Below are 14431 nucleotides of genomic sequence, written 5' to 3'. Positions count from 1 at the left end.
ACTCTGAGAAGCAGACAGGGGGGACTCTTTGAAAGCTCAGCAGATGGGCGGTAGTGGATTTCAGAGATAGCGTGCGGCTCCGGTGACTTCTAGGAAGTGTGAGAAAGAAGATCACTTGGGTGTGAGCCTGTGGGGAGATAAGAGGAGGCACGATCAGGGAACAGCTTATATAGTATGTGATGTTTGGCCAAATTACCTTAACTGCGATAAACCTAATTCTAAACAGTTAGAGAGGGATGTACCCATCTCCTTGTTGCATCATTCTCCTAATGCTGGCCTTTCCCTTTCCAAATTACCGTAGTTAAAAATAAGGCATTCAGACTTTTCATTCTTTAGAAATGGGTGCTGAGCACTTTTCCACCTGAAATGGCTTCTGTTTTAGGATTGGATGCTGCTAGTGTGAAGGCCAGAAGTACCAAATATATCTCAACATCAATAATTTGGCCCTGGCGTAATGGTATCTGAAGGGAACTGCAGATCCCCCGTGGGATTTTTACTTTCCGAGGAAGCATCAAGCACAAGTTGACTCTTGACGTGTCTGCAACAACCTTCCATCTGAGTAAACCCACAGTTAGTCTGTATATACTGTACTGTAATCCAGGCAAGCAGGCTTGGAAAAGAATCTTCCACGTACATCTGTGTGGCTGTTTCAACACGTTTATTTTGTCATAGGATCAAGTTCAGCTCTGATAATAGTCTGACTGCTTGGACGCCTGACACCAGGTCTCTGCTTCTTTGGTCTACAGCTTTCTGTCAGAGTCCCCAAGGGCTTATCTGCAAGAATGGGAAGCATCTAGTACCCACAAGGAGTGTTTACTAGGAGCAGTCTAATTTTATAATACTCAAATTTATTTTGTAAAACGACCATTAGGAAAAGAGACACACAGGCAACCCTGTTGCTGTTGTTTTATAATTGTCCCTTTTCTGAAACTCTACCTCTGCCCTGTAAGATGCCATCTTGGTTTTCTGGTCCAACCCCCTGCAGGACAAACATTCTGTAAGGGCCCAGCACGTGTCATTGAGGTGGGGCTGATATGATTTATTTTAACTAAGTCGACTGAGACACTCTGATGGCAGGCTACTAAGGCTCTAACTGTCCATAAATCAAAACCAGTTTAGAAGCATCACATCCCTTGCCCAGTGCCCTCGTTAATGCTTAGTATGCATAAAGTTCCCACCAATCAAGTAATTATAGCTCTGTGCAGAATATCATATGACATTTTCCTTCCATGCTCTGGAATAATGACCTCCGATTCATTTTTGAATGAATATGACGCATAGTATTAAATGAGCTATAATTGGCTACCGGTTGACCACCGAGTGTGGATATCCTCCTTTTTTTTTTTTTTTTAATTCTTGATCGGTCAATTCCATTGAGATTCCCAGCCATCTCCCAGTTGGAAAAGTCTTTAGGTCTCTGGAATACGACTGCTGAGTCTCATTGCTTTATTGGAATGTCTTATACATTTCCGGAACAGAACACACAATAGTATATCTGCAGTCATCTCCAAGCCAAAGTGGCACTAATTGCATTATTTTCCTCAAAGTTTAAACAGAGAATTTACCCTTTCAGAAAGAATAATCCATGTTTGGTTCTCACACCCTCCTCCCCAGTTTCCTAACGTTAATATAATTGTATTTGTCCAGGGATTGTTTGCTCACCCCCCACCACTAATTTTGCCACCAACTAAGGTATTTCTGTAATTACCCAGCCAGCTGTCTTAGGGGGTAGAAAGGACTAATTAAATAAGTGGCTGATAATTACTGTATTTAAAAGGATTGTTTTCTCAGGAGCTCAGGTGTTTTATTCATTTACAAACCATTACATTGGGCCTGGTCCTTAAATTAAAACTAGGTGGTAGAGTCCAGGTGAGAAACTAGGATAATATCTGTAATATCTGGCCCTTGAAAAGAAAGTGAGCCTAAGTAAGCTTAAAATCAGAAATTCCACCAGGCTCACACTTAAACGGTGGCCTAGCAAGATCCAAGATGGAGAGCTGCTGTGCATAACATACGTATGATGGTATAGGCCGTACCCATACCTGTCCTGCAAAGCCATGCAAGCTGCTTTCAGAGACAGTTTAAGTTTCAGATGTAGTTGGCACAGTATGGGTAAAGCCTTATATCAGACGAGGCTTCCTCTGTGTATTCGAATGAAGTTATTTAATACATTTCCTTTAGCAGGGTATTGGTGTCATTTTGCTACTGAACTTCTGTGGTTTAACGAGCTCTGTCTTTTGCAGATGAGAAGAATGCACTGGAACCCTGCAATGAATTAAGAAAGTCTGCATTGACAAGATGGAGGCATAAACTCCACCCCACCCGCCATGCCATCAACTAAAATGGCCAATCAGTATTAGACCAAGCTTATCCGTTTCACAAGCTAAAAAGGGGGAAAAACTACCATGGTAACATTAATAACCGAGAAGCTTCAAAACCAGAGCTTGGATGATCTGTCATGCAAAACCTACAACCTTAATCTGGTGAGTAATTGCCAGTCACACTCCCATTGTCTGATTTCTTTGGTAAGCAGAGAGGTCTGATGCTTCGGGCACAGGCGCCAGTCATTCACCAGCTTGATTCAAACAGCGGTTGCCATCAGCAATGCATATCGGATCAGACTTATGCCAGTACTTGCATGCTGAGTCTGGATATTGAACTAACTAACAATAAAACTGAATTTATTCACTTACTTGTTTGTTATAAGGTAGAACTGGGTGATTTCAATAGCAACATTGATCTAAGTTTAATCATATTCTTAGGATTTTAGGCTCATTTTCAATGATGGTGTGTGCAAGAGCACTAAATAGGCCTTGGCATTTCGAATACATAGAGGCCCAAACGGCCCCCCTGCAGCCCAATAAATAGTGACTGTCTATGGCATCTTACCATAGATTGCTAGTACACGACCCACAGATTGTCAGTCTGGGCCTGCCCCTTATTGTTCAAAAATCCGTCCCTCCCTGCAAAGCATCAGGAGATACACTCCACTTGCCTGCCTTCTCAGGAACCAATATGGCAGCCCCCTATTTTGTATAACCACTAAAATGTTGAGAAGAGATATTCTGTGCACATTAAGCCAAGCCTTTCTGTTTTTTACTGGAGAAAAATACATGGAAAATAATTCTCCCTTTAGTAATTTGTATGTTTTTACAGCTGCTTGCCCCAGCTGATATTACCTTTCCTATTATAAAAAAAAAAAATCAACGCAGACTTTAGTGGCTGCTTCATCATGTTTTCAGGATAGTGTTTTCAGACATTTCCATGGTCTATAAGTAGAGCTTGCAACCAAACACTGTCCCCCCTCCTCCTGTTGCTAAGGGCTGCCATACTGTTTGGCAATTGGGCATTCCAACTCTCTGACTCATGAATGGGGTCAGTTTGCCAGACCGTGCAAGCTCCCACAGAATAACAATTTTTACCTTGTAAAACAAATTGCTGCGGTTATCATCCTGGGATTCATAGCTGGAGTTTTCTGCAGCAGGAAAAATGGTCTGGGCCTACGACAATGACCATTGCATCGTAATATTTTGAAAAACAATTAACAGGTCCACAGGGTGACCAATAAAGGGAACATTCATGACTCTTGAATATCTACCGATCTATGAATCTTTACTTTGCAATTACGCTGCTTCTTTAACTCAGACGTTTCAATGAAGCTGTGGTAAATGCACTGCCGGATAGCAGAGCTCCGAAAATAGATTTTACATAAGTTCTTCTGTGCTGGAAAAACTGCTTGAGAATTCACTGTTTAACTACATTGGCACCAAGATGAGTGCAAGAGAAGGGTTTTTTTTTTTAATCCCAACTAAGATATAATAACCCCTTATTGGGGGCAGAACAGTCCTATTGGGTTTATTTCATGGTTAAATGATTCTCTTTTCTCTGTAATAAAACAGTACCTTGTACTTGGTCCCAACTAAGATATAATTACCCCTTATTGGGGGCAGAACAGCCCTATTGGGTTTATTTCATGTTTAAATGATTCCCTTTTCTCTGTAATAATAAAACAGTACCTGTACTTGATCCCAACTAAGATATAATTACCCCTTATTGGGGGCAGAACAGCCCTATTGGGTTTATTTAATGGTTAAATGATTCCCTTTTCTCTGTAATAATAAAACAGTACCTGTACTTGATCCCAACTAAGATATAATTACCCCTTATTGGGGGAAGAACAGCCCTATTGGGTTTATTTAATAGTTAAATGATTCCCTTTTCTCTGTAATAATAAAACAGTACCTGTACTTGATCCCAACTAAGATATAATTACCCCTTATTGGGGGCAGAACAGCCCTATTGGGTTTATTTAATGGTTAAATGATTCCCTTTTCTCTGTAATAATAAAACAGTACCTGTACTTGATCCCAACTAAGATATAATTACCCCTTATTGGGGGCAGAACAGCCCTATTGGGTTTATTTAATGGTTAAATGATTCCCTTTTCTCTGTAATAATAAAACAGTACCTGTACTTGATCCCAACTAAGATATAATAACCCCTTATTGGAGGCAAAACGAACCTATTGGGCTTATTCAATATTGAAATGATTTTTAGCAAACTTAAGTTATGGTGATCCAAATTACGGAAAGATGCCTTATCTGGAAAATTCCAGGTCCCGAGCATTCTGGATAACAGGTCCCATACCTGTACTGCACTGTGCCACCAAGTGCTTAGTACAGCATCTTACATTTAATTTTTAGTTCTTGGGGAGAAGAGCTGCTTTACAGAAGTCATTTGCCGCTTAGTGGGTAATTTTAGGATTCATACTATAAATTGTACTTTTTGCGGTTGGCACTGCATTCAGAGCGGGCAAAAGCAAAATGGGCCCATGTCACCTTTATCTAAATAGCGCATCGGTGTATGTCATGACAGGCTGATGCTGTGGGACATAAAATAGATATTCCAAAAGAGACTATGCTCTGCAAATAAGTGACAGCAGTGTAAATAAAGCGACTTATCTGCCTGTTGCAGCAAAGGCCCTTACTGAAAAGGAAGAGAGTTTTGCTGTGACATCTGCCATGCAGCTCTTGGGTTAAAAGGGAAGTATAACTATTTATAAATTGGATGTACTTTCTCTTTAGTTTCTTACAGACGTTCAGTAAATATCACACAAACCTGCATACTTCTATTCATTAATATGAGTATACTGCAGAAATGGATTTATAGGATTCTGACTGGTCACTAAAGCTCACAAGAAATAGCTGGCTAAAATTTTAGAATTTTTTTTTTCTTTTTAAATGAAATTATTTAAGTTCAGGAATGATTTGGGAGACTGCCATATATACATGTATAGTATCTGGTGATTCATCAAGGCAAAACCAACTCAAAAATGCAAACAGTTTCAGTATTTTTTATCGCATACCTGAAATAACCGAAGCGCTGCAGAAATATTTCAAATTCCCTTTGTGAAAAATAACCTATGGTTCCATCCTGTCATAAATACTTATGTAGTTACGTTTTGCTTATTATAAACTGCATCAAATATACCATCAACATGCTTGTTATACCCCATTCAGCTACAGCTGTTAAAGGAAAACTAAACAACAGTAACTTGGAGATACTGACACCAAAAATCAAACTTTAATTTTTTTACAACTGTCATAATGTGTATGGCCATCTTTAGGCTATAAATGCCACACTTTAGTATTTGGGCTTCTGTATCCGCCCAAGGCACCCACAGCCCTTTAGCAGGTAAGATCCATGCCCCTTGTTGCCCCTATCTTCATTTCTCCTGATTCACTGTACATGCTCAGTTCTGCTGTTACCTACCCGAGGCTAGGGACTGAATTACAGTATATAAAAGCAATTGTACAAGGTTGATTTGCATGCAGTATTTGTAGACCTTGTCAAGTATCCTGCCCTTTGGACTGAGGTAAGACAGCAATGCATTGTAGCTTTTAAGGGCAGCCAACGTTTATAGATTGACGGGAAGGAATCTAGGAAATGCCAGTAAGTCATTGAGTGACTGTCTAGCAGGTTTATGTGGGTGCAGTTACTTACAGATTAGAAGGTAGCCTTTATTTTTATTCTATTTATGTTCCTATTCTGCGGCCGTTTCCTGCATACTATAGCCTTGGGGAACCTAGGTCACACTGAGCCGAAGTTGCGTATTGTCTGCTAACAAGGACAAATAGCGGAACAAGCCGTGGTAGTGGGTTTGCTGTAAGCAAATGAATATGGAGAACAATGGACATGTCCTAGTGAAAAATGACTGTTGAAAGAACTACTGTGGCAGCTTCCTATATAGTGCTGTCATATTTGATGTCCAAGAGAGCTGTCTGGGTATGATGAGAAAGCAGCCTTGTAAAGGGGGATATTTCTTCCTATGTAAACATAAATCTCTTCCAGCAAATGGTATTACCCCTACACTAAGCATAGTTCTGCGGAGCATCTCACCGGGTTAGCTTATAGGTTCTACAGGGGGATACTACCAGGCTGTACCACCATTGGCATTACAGGTATGGGATCCCTTACTAAGCACTGATAGATCTGCATGGAAATGTGATGTAGCAGGCTCTAATAGAGCCAAGGGCTAATGGGAACACAGGAATATTGTCTTACAATACAATAGTTCAATAGTTTGGCATTCCAAACCAAATAATATACCTACCATAGAATATATCTATAATGTTCTTCTTGCAGATAGTCATGTATTACTGGAGTTTTGTGCGATGCATTTTACTCCTTGATAAAAAAAAAGAAGCAAGAGCACACACAAAGTGCCATCTGTTGCCCCTGTAAGGATTACTTGAAAGCAGTGAAGCTTGAAAGAGGACACACAGTATGTTTCAAGGTTCTGGTATAGGGCAAATGCCCTGCATACTATATGTACAACATAGAGAGCGTGGGAAGGAGCCGGGGCACATACTTAATGCTGAACAGCAGCCTGCGACCAGCCCCGCAGCATTGTGCACTCCTGATGCAACCAGAACTTGGCCCAATTCTACCTACAAATGTATTACTCTTGTTTACAGACTTCTGACTTGCTTTGAATGGCAAATACACCCTATGTCTTACTTTTTTGCAATTTTATCTGTTTAAAAAGCCCACTTTGTTTCAATATAGGGATTCTTTAATTACATAGGATTTCCCAGTGAGATACGTCTAGTGGATTGGCTGAACCAATAATTTTATATGTGAGGATTGTGGGAGCTGAACCTTACAGGGAGCACGTAGGCCCTGCTTGGAATGTACAGTAACCTTTGCCCATGTAATATACAACTAATATGCAGCAGCCCGGGCAGCTGGAAATTTAACTTTTTTCTTTTAACTGCTCATTTGATTTATTTCCTATGTCTGATGTATAATTTTATCCCCCTTGACTTTGTGAATGTGTGGCGAATCAGTTAATCTTGGAAATGTCACTGCCCTATGATCTGACATTTTATCAGTGGCCTTGGACCAGTTGCCAAGACCAGAGCCTTTTTTTATGTGTTTGAAACTTGCACTTTGGCAAATACACATTTTTATCAATTGACACATTCACCTAATGCCAAAATAACAGGCAGAGTTTCCTACTTTACCAAGTCCTATTGGCACTAATACACGTCCCATGAAAGGAAATGTGCTCGGTGATGACCTAAATTCCCCTTTTCATTCAGTTGTCCTATAATGCACTTCATGGGGAGACAAACCCTAAAGGGAAAGGTCCTACACCTATATATGCAGGCAAAGCAGTGTTCATTACATTAAATCTATTAGGTTTCAATAAAATAGAAACCATTGGTGATTGCAAATTGAAAAGTCCTGATTGTTTTTCGTTATCGGAGTTGTTATGGCTAAGGCTATTGCCGCGGACTCTGATACAGAGAATACTGGGTTCTTGGTGTCTGCTTATTGTGCAACCCCTGTATCTCGGCCTCTGGCACCAAAAATAATTATCTATGTCCTGGAAACATGCACTCTGCTCTGTAAAATTTAATGGCACTTTATTTGCTTTAGTTTCCATTTATTTTCCCTTAATACCCTGGCTGGCAGTGAGAAGGTTAAGGTGGCTAGCCTTTTCAGGTTTTAACCTGTATCATCTTTTGCCCAGATGGATTCCTAAACAGAACAGAGAAACAGGGGTGTTATTTTGAGGATGTTTACGTTCCAGAGGAGCAAAAGGAAAAAAAAGGATCGAGGCTATCAGGGCAGAGGAAGTGTTGGAACAATGGTATCTTTCTTGGCGACTTTCTGAAATAATCGCGCAGCAGAAAGCGTTTCTCCGAGGAAGTTTGTTAATCAAATGTGCTTTACCTCCACTTGAAAATAATAGAAAGCTCTATGGTCTATTGTCTTGTCGGGGGATCCAAAATAAGTGCTTCCAGCTGTGTGTGTGGGGGGGGGACTGAAGGGCTATACTTAAAGCTATAGGAACTGCAGAATTGAGCTATCTGGTAATGCTGGGATTTGTGGTTCAACTGGAAGGCTGCAGATTGAATAATTAGTATAAACGTGTTATGGATGTATTTTTATTTTACACAGATATACCTAATTCCTCAGACTGACAGGGGACCATGATAGTCTGCCTGTGACTTGCAGGAACCATATCTCAACAACCCCCTTAGACTTGCCAGAGTCATACCACTCCTCCCTTACTATATTCCATGTTTAAGTGGAGGATTCTGACAAATGATCGTGAGTCGTGGGAGATGCACAGGTTCTGTAGAGGGACTTCAGGTCCCATAACATATCTCTTTATTATGGGATAAGTTGAGGGGGGGGAGGTTAAATGAATCTGCCAACCTAAAGTTGTGAGAAAATGGGCCCTGTAAATCAGAGGCAAACTATGATGGTTTCCTCTCCTCCTTCCTAGGAAATGGGGCCTTCCAGGTACCAAAGACTGTAGAATGGAGGGTACCATTTTTTTTTTTTCTCCCCAAATCCATAGTTAAGCTGGCATTGTTTATCAGCTTGCACAATACAGAAAATGGGCATACTCCGCACTGGTTTTATCCGCCTGGCACAGGATAAATATACATTTAAATGCCTTTTTCCCTCTCCTGATCTCCTGCTTTGTTGTATCCATGCTAAGTTTTAAGATGAGTGTCTTTCACACCATGTTCTGATGTCTATGGTGCTGAAACCCTTCTCTCTGGTTAATTTCAGCACCCATCTGTGAAACTGAACAAAAGTGCCTGCTTGTTCCCTTACGAAATCAATGGTAAGTTTAAAAAAAAAAAAAAAAAAAAAAAAAAAACCTTAGCAGATTTATGAATTTTTTTTTTCGGTTGTTTTTAAATAAAACAAAAGGTGTCCAGCGGAGTACTAAAAAAAGCCTTTTCTGTTGCAAATCAGATGCCCTTTAAAGAGGGGCCAGGGAATTCATTTGGAGAGTCTGCTGGGTTTGGAACAATAGTGTAGAATCGCAGGCTCCTCGGGTGCTTGTAGGCTACTTTGCATTGTAAAAGCTCCCCTGCTATACAGGCACAGTGGCTGGGAGGGAAGGAACACTCATGTACGTAAGGTTTAGGGCTAGGGGGGTTCAGACAGCTGTACCGGCCTGTCATTATCTTCAAATTATACTCCCTTTACATTGTGCTGGAGGGTTAGATTGTGTGCAAAAAATTGGCTTTTAGAAAGCTACGGAAAGGATCTGCCGTACTGTTTCTCAGTAAAGCACTATGGCAGCTCCCATTATGCAATTCGGTTGAATGGTTAGGAAAAAGTATAGAGTAATTACAACGTTCCGGTTTTGAAAGTCTCTGTGTATATGATGAGGGCATGTTTCTCTGGTTGGGTTCTAATGTTCTGGGTTTTTTTTTTTTTTTTCCCTCTTCTCCCATATAGAAGACAGCCCTTGGAAAGTCCTCAACGGGACGTATCCAATCAGGAATGAGGTGAACAAGAATTCCATCTTTTCCTTCTCCACGTGCCCCTACAGTGCAGGCACATCGGGCAGCTACAGTCTGCAGTGGCAAAATGAGTCCTCCAGTGCATCCAAGGTATCTGGGTGGATAAGTGAACTGACTCTAAATGACAGCTTTGGGCAGCCCCTGGCACCCCCTACAAAAAGACACTGCAGGTCATTGTCTGAGCCAGATGAACTGTCCCGCTGTAGGTCACCCTGGAAACCTGGCAATTCCAAAGTTTGGACTCCGGTATCAAAAAGGCGATGCAACAGTGGCGGCAGCACCACTCTGCAGCGATGCAACAGTCACGGTGGTGGCAACCTTCAGAGAAGCACAAGCATCAGCCTGCCCCAAAACCCACTCACAGTCAAACACATCTTTGCAGCCTCCAACTGCGACACGTCTCCAGTCCAGAGGCCATCATCCGCCAGCAGTGGCTTCGTAGATAGTAACGAAGGAAGCGCCGCTTCAAACGTCCGCTGGAACTCTGCGGGGCCCAGCGAATTCAATCCGAGGAGACGCTTCTCCCTCTCTCAGGAGCACATTACGGAAAATGCAGATCTCTCGCCTTCAGCCAATAGCACACCCACCTCAACTCCAGAGCTCCGGCGGCGCCAGGGCTTGCTGAGATGCCGCTCCCAGCCATGTGTCCTCAACGAGAGGAAAACGAGGCTAAAACGCAGGCGTGACGAAGATGTCCGATGGACTCGGCCTTCATTAGATTTTTTTAAAATGACACGGGTAAGCCTTTCTTAACCAGCTATATTCTAGAATATAATGATGCCTTGATCAAAGCAAGACACGTTAGAATAAGTGACATCTTTATTGGCCAATTTCGTCCTGCAAGCTTGCATTTTGTAATCTACTAAATTAGCCAATAAATAGATATCACTTAATCTACATGTAAAATGTCAGGCCAGCATTGGGCAAGTTGCAGTATTTGATTATTTCACTCCTTGTGATTGCACTGGGGCTTGCCTTTCCTGGTAGCCAAGTGACTATCTGCTTCCCTCCTGGCAATGCAATGTGGCCTTGTCTTGCGTTAACGAATATTCTCCATATCACACCAGAGTATAGCTTCTTAGCACTCACAGCACGATCATTTATCATAATGACTCAGGAATGCTATTGTTTGCACTTACAGCAATGCTGCCTGGAGATACTTTAATAGATTTAAGTAGAATTGCAGGAAAGGATAAGGAAAGCTCACTGAAGCTGAGCACACCTCCAGACTTTTAGATATCTGAATATTTTATTCGGTTTTTGGATGATATGAATGAATTGGATTTTGTATGTGTAGAAAGTTCCCTACAGTTTTATCATAAGTTCCTGGGGTGGGGTGGGAAATAAATGCCTATCAAATAAGTGTACAGTGAGTGGTGACATTTTCCCTTGCAATATATGGCTCCCTGTCAAGATAGCCGGGTATCTCTGCCAACAGTCCGTTCCTGCTGTAGATACCTAGGGGTCAGACCCACAGGGAGCTCTCCCACTGAACTCTTACAGCGTTGCTTTGCCCACTGAAAAAAAGTGTTATACTTATTTATTTTTTTTAAGTAGCTTCAGTAGCATTGCTGTATAACTCAGCCACACCCTTCCCTATGATTGGGAAACAAATGTTTTGTACTGAATAAACAATGTGACAGGCTTTAGCAATCCATATTATATAAATGTGCGTTTCTCAGAAAGACCTTTCCCTCCAGCTGTTGCACTACAGGGGCCCCCAACACCCTCCGACCCCCTTCCCTGAGCACTCATAAATGAAACTTACCTGCCTTGCATCGGGGGAGTGAGACTGGGGGTTCATAGGAATGCCCTGGGGGGGATCGGATCCGACGTTTTTCCCTAGCAGAGAGTAATATACTGAGACAATTTGGAATTGATCTTCGTTTTTTTTATATGTAGTTTTCCAGTTATTTAAATTTTTATTCAGCAGCTATCTGGTTGCCAGGGTCCAAATTACCTTAGCAATCAAGCAGTGGTTTGAATGAGAGACTGGTAGGAGAGGACCTAAATAGCATACAACATGAATGCAGTGTCTGTCCCTTTCTGCACTGCTGGTTCGGTCTCTTGAAACAATGTAACAAAAGGCAGCCCTGCATGTTTCATTGCAGTGCTACTAATCAGCCGGCTTTTGCTACATTATTACAGTAGTCGGAACCACAAGAGCAGAGAATGGAAGGGCGCAGGCATTTTGTGCTTATGTCCCCTTTAACATGCTGTTCTTCAGAACTGGAAGCTGCAGTAGCAGTATAATAGCCCCCAAACAAGGGGATCTAGTCGGGGGCGCCTAACCCTGCTCTCAGGCAAAGCCTTTATTTAGCCTTGTGCCCAGGCAGCTGATATAAGGGAGTTCACCTGCTGGAAACCACTCTCATTCTTACCGACTTGTTGAAACTTGACTCCCCATCTCTGGTTCAATATTTATTTATTGAGAGAACAGTGGCAGCAGCAAGTCCAAACCTTTGTTTTACAGCTCATTTCCAAGGTATTAGGGGCTTATTTGTATTGTATTGCTTAGGTACACTGTTTGCCTTTAGGGGTGAGCGAGCGCTGTGGCGTACATGTAAAATCTGTATGTAGGGAAATGAAACTGGTCTGGGGGAGGACTGAGTGTCCTTTTTGGTCTGCTGCTAGTAGTGGGGGCTCAGTGGTTTGTAGGCATGAAGCTCAGTATTGTGCCCCACACTACTCATTGTGTATGGCAGGGGCAGGAATAGCCCATGGGACTAAAGGAGAAAGCAGAAAGTGCTAACCGGAAAACAAACATTTCAGCCATAAAGCGTGACTGAACTGCTGTTCTGACCTGCAACTTAATTAGCTCCTTTTTTTTGTATAGGAAAACCAACATTATATCCACAATAAATAACAATAGTTGCTACAACGGTGTATAAAATACACATTTATATTTAATATAGTAGTTTTAGTTCAGCTTTTCCATTATGTGAGTTGTGACTTTGAGACACTAAAGAATAGGAGCTTTCCTGTTTATCATTGCACTGGGTATTCTAGCAAGTTGTCAGGGATCTGCTCAGGTGAAGGCTTATTTCCCCTAACACCGCACCTGGCAACCGGTGCCCAGAGACCCGAGAGGTCCTTATCAGCTGGCTCTTGCTAACAGCTGTTTCCGTCACTTTGCCATGGCATTAGCCTCAAACACAGAACATATAAACAACGTGGCACTGAAACCAACAATATTTCCCTGGGGCGTGCATTTATATTAAAGGGGCTTCTGAACCAAAATTTATTAAACAGCCCCACACAACACAGAAACCCCTAATACACTTATCACTGTAATCCGTTCCTTAAAATAGTAGGAATAAATACCATTTTTATATGCTGAAATCCAGTTCTTCTCTTTCTGCATCATTTGAAATCCTGGCAGGGGAGGAGGGACTAAAACACTGATGTTACACATTGTAACAACATCTCCACAGCTTACAGACAGCATGCAGGAACTACATAACCCACAATGCATAGCACTGTGTTGTTCCTTAGTGACATCACTTGTGCAGGGAATTGTGGGATTGGGAAGATGCAGGCTAAGGCAGGCGACTACTGTTACATTTTGATTCACAAAGTAGTCCGGCAGATCAACAGGGGGCGGGGCTTAAGGAACTGTCCCAAACCATATTATTACATTAACAATCTTGAAAAGGCTGTAGTTGCTTGAAATTATGTTTACTGTATTTTTAAAAAAGCTCAAGTTGTGTTTGGGTGGAGTTTCCCTTTAATAGGTGCCCTATAATAATGGGTAAATTAATGGACGCACTGTTTAAAATATGCTGCTTTTGTGGTATGGTTCAGTCTAGGAATATCAGTCTGTTCCACCCTGCTAGAAACTACAACTCCCAGCTGTACTTTATAATGGGTGCCACACCAACAACAGGAGTCAGGCCAAGTTACTTAAACTGAGTTATGGTTTTACCTCTTTTGCCCTTTATTAACGACCGACTCCTGACTTTCCATGTTTCTGTCCAACCTACGATGGATATTGCATGCTATCTGGCAGCGAGGTCAAAGAACCCTGGCAGGCAACAGCTTAAAATCATTGCCCATTGGCATGCCACTTGGTCACTCCTTGGGGCAATATTATTGAAGATGAACTCCTATATGTTTGCCCGGGAGCAGTAACCCATAGCAACCAATAAGATGTTTGCTTTTAAACAGGTTATCGGTAAATGCTTCCTGCTGATTGGTTGCTATGGGTTACTGCTCCTGGGCAAACAGTCTTTTATTACATAACCCCATAAGGCTAGGGGCCAGTAGGATCACTTTACACCTTGTTAAAGTGGACTAACAGAGCCATGCCATTGTGACTACCCAGAAGGGCGCCTTGTCTTTCCCAGCATTCTCTTGGGATGTGTTCTAAATAAATGTTCCCCTGGCACACTGCGCTGGTCCCGCGGCCTAGGCAACGCTGCAGAGGGTTTGCCCAGCTGCCACTCATCACCTTTTATCAGAAAAAGTGAAAATGTCAGCCAAGGAACATCTAGTGTTTCAGCCCCGGCACACAAACTCTGCCTTATGAATACTTCAGTTTTTAAGACAGCTGCTCGATCTTGCCGGGAAATCTGTAGTCCCACTGAGGTTTG

The 14431-nt window shown here is 42.0% G+C and overlaps 1 protein-coding gene across 3 annotated transcripts in view; it reads left to right on the top strand.

The window, feature by feature from the left end:
• Nucleotides 1-14431, top strand: part of fam53a (family with sequence similarity 53 member A) — a 50311-nt gene that overhangs the window by 15970 nt on the left and 19910 nt on the right. For all 3 annotated transcript variants that reach the window (XM_012960496.3, XM_012960486.3, NM_001008137.1), the window contains exons 2-4: nucleotides 2244-2483; nucleotides 9094-9148; nucleotides 9775-10577. In XM_012960496.3, coding sequence (XP_012815950.1) covers nucleotides 2406-2483; nucleotides 9094-9148; nucleotides 9775-10577 — 936 coding nt within the window. In that variant the 5' untranslated portion in view covers nucleotides 2244-2405. The remainder of the gene's footprint in view (nucleotides 1-2243; nucleotides 2484-9093; nucleotides 9149-9774; nucleotides 10578-14431) is intronic.

The sequence above is a fragment of the Xenopus tropicalis genome, chromosome 1 (genome assembly GCF_000004195.4).
Source record: "Xenopus tropicalis strain Nigerian chromosome 1, UCB_Xtro_10.0, whole genome shotgun sequence".
NCBI classification, from domain to species: domain Eukaryota; kingdom Metazoa; phylum Chordata; class Amphibia; order Anura; family Pipidae; genus Xenopus; species Xenopus tropicalis.
The sequence above is the reverse complement of the archived record's forward strand: the minus strand, read 5'-3'. Positions and strand labels throughout refer to the sequence as shown.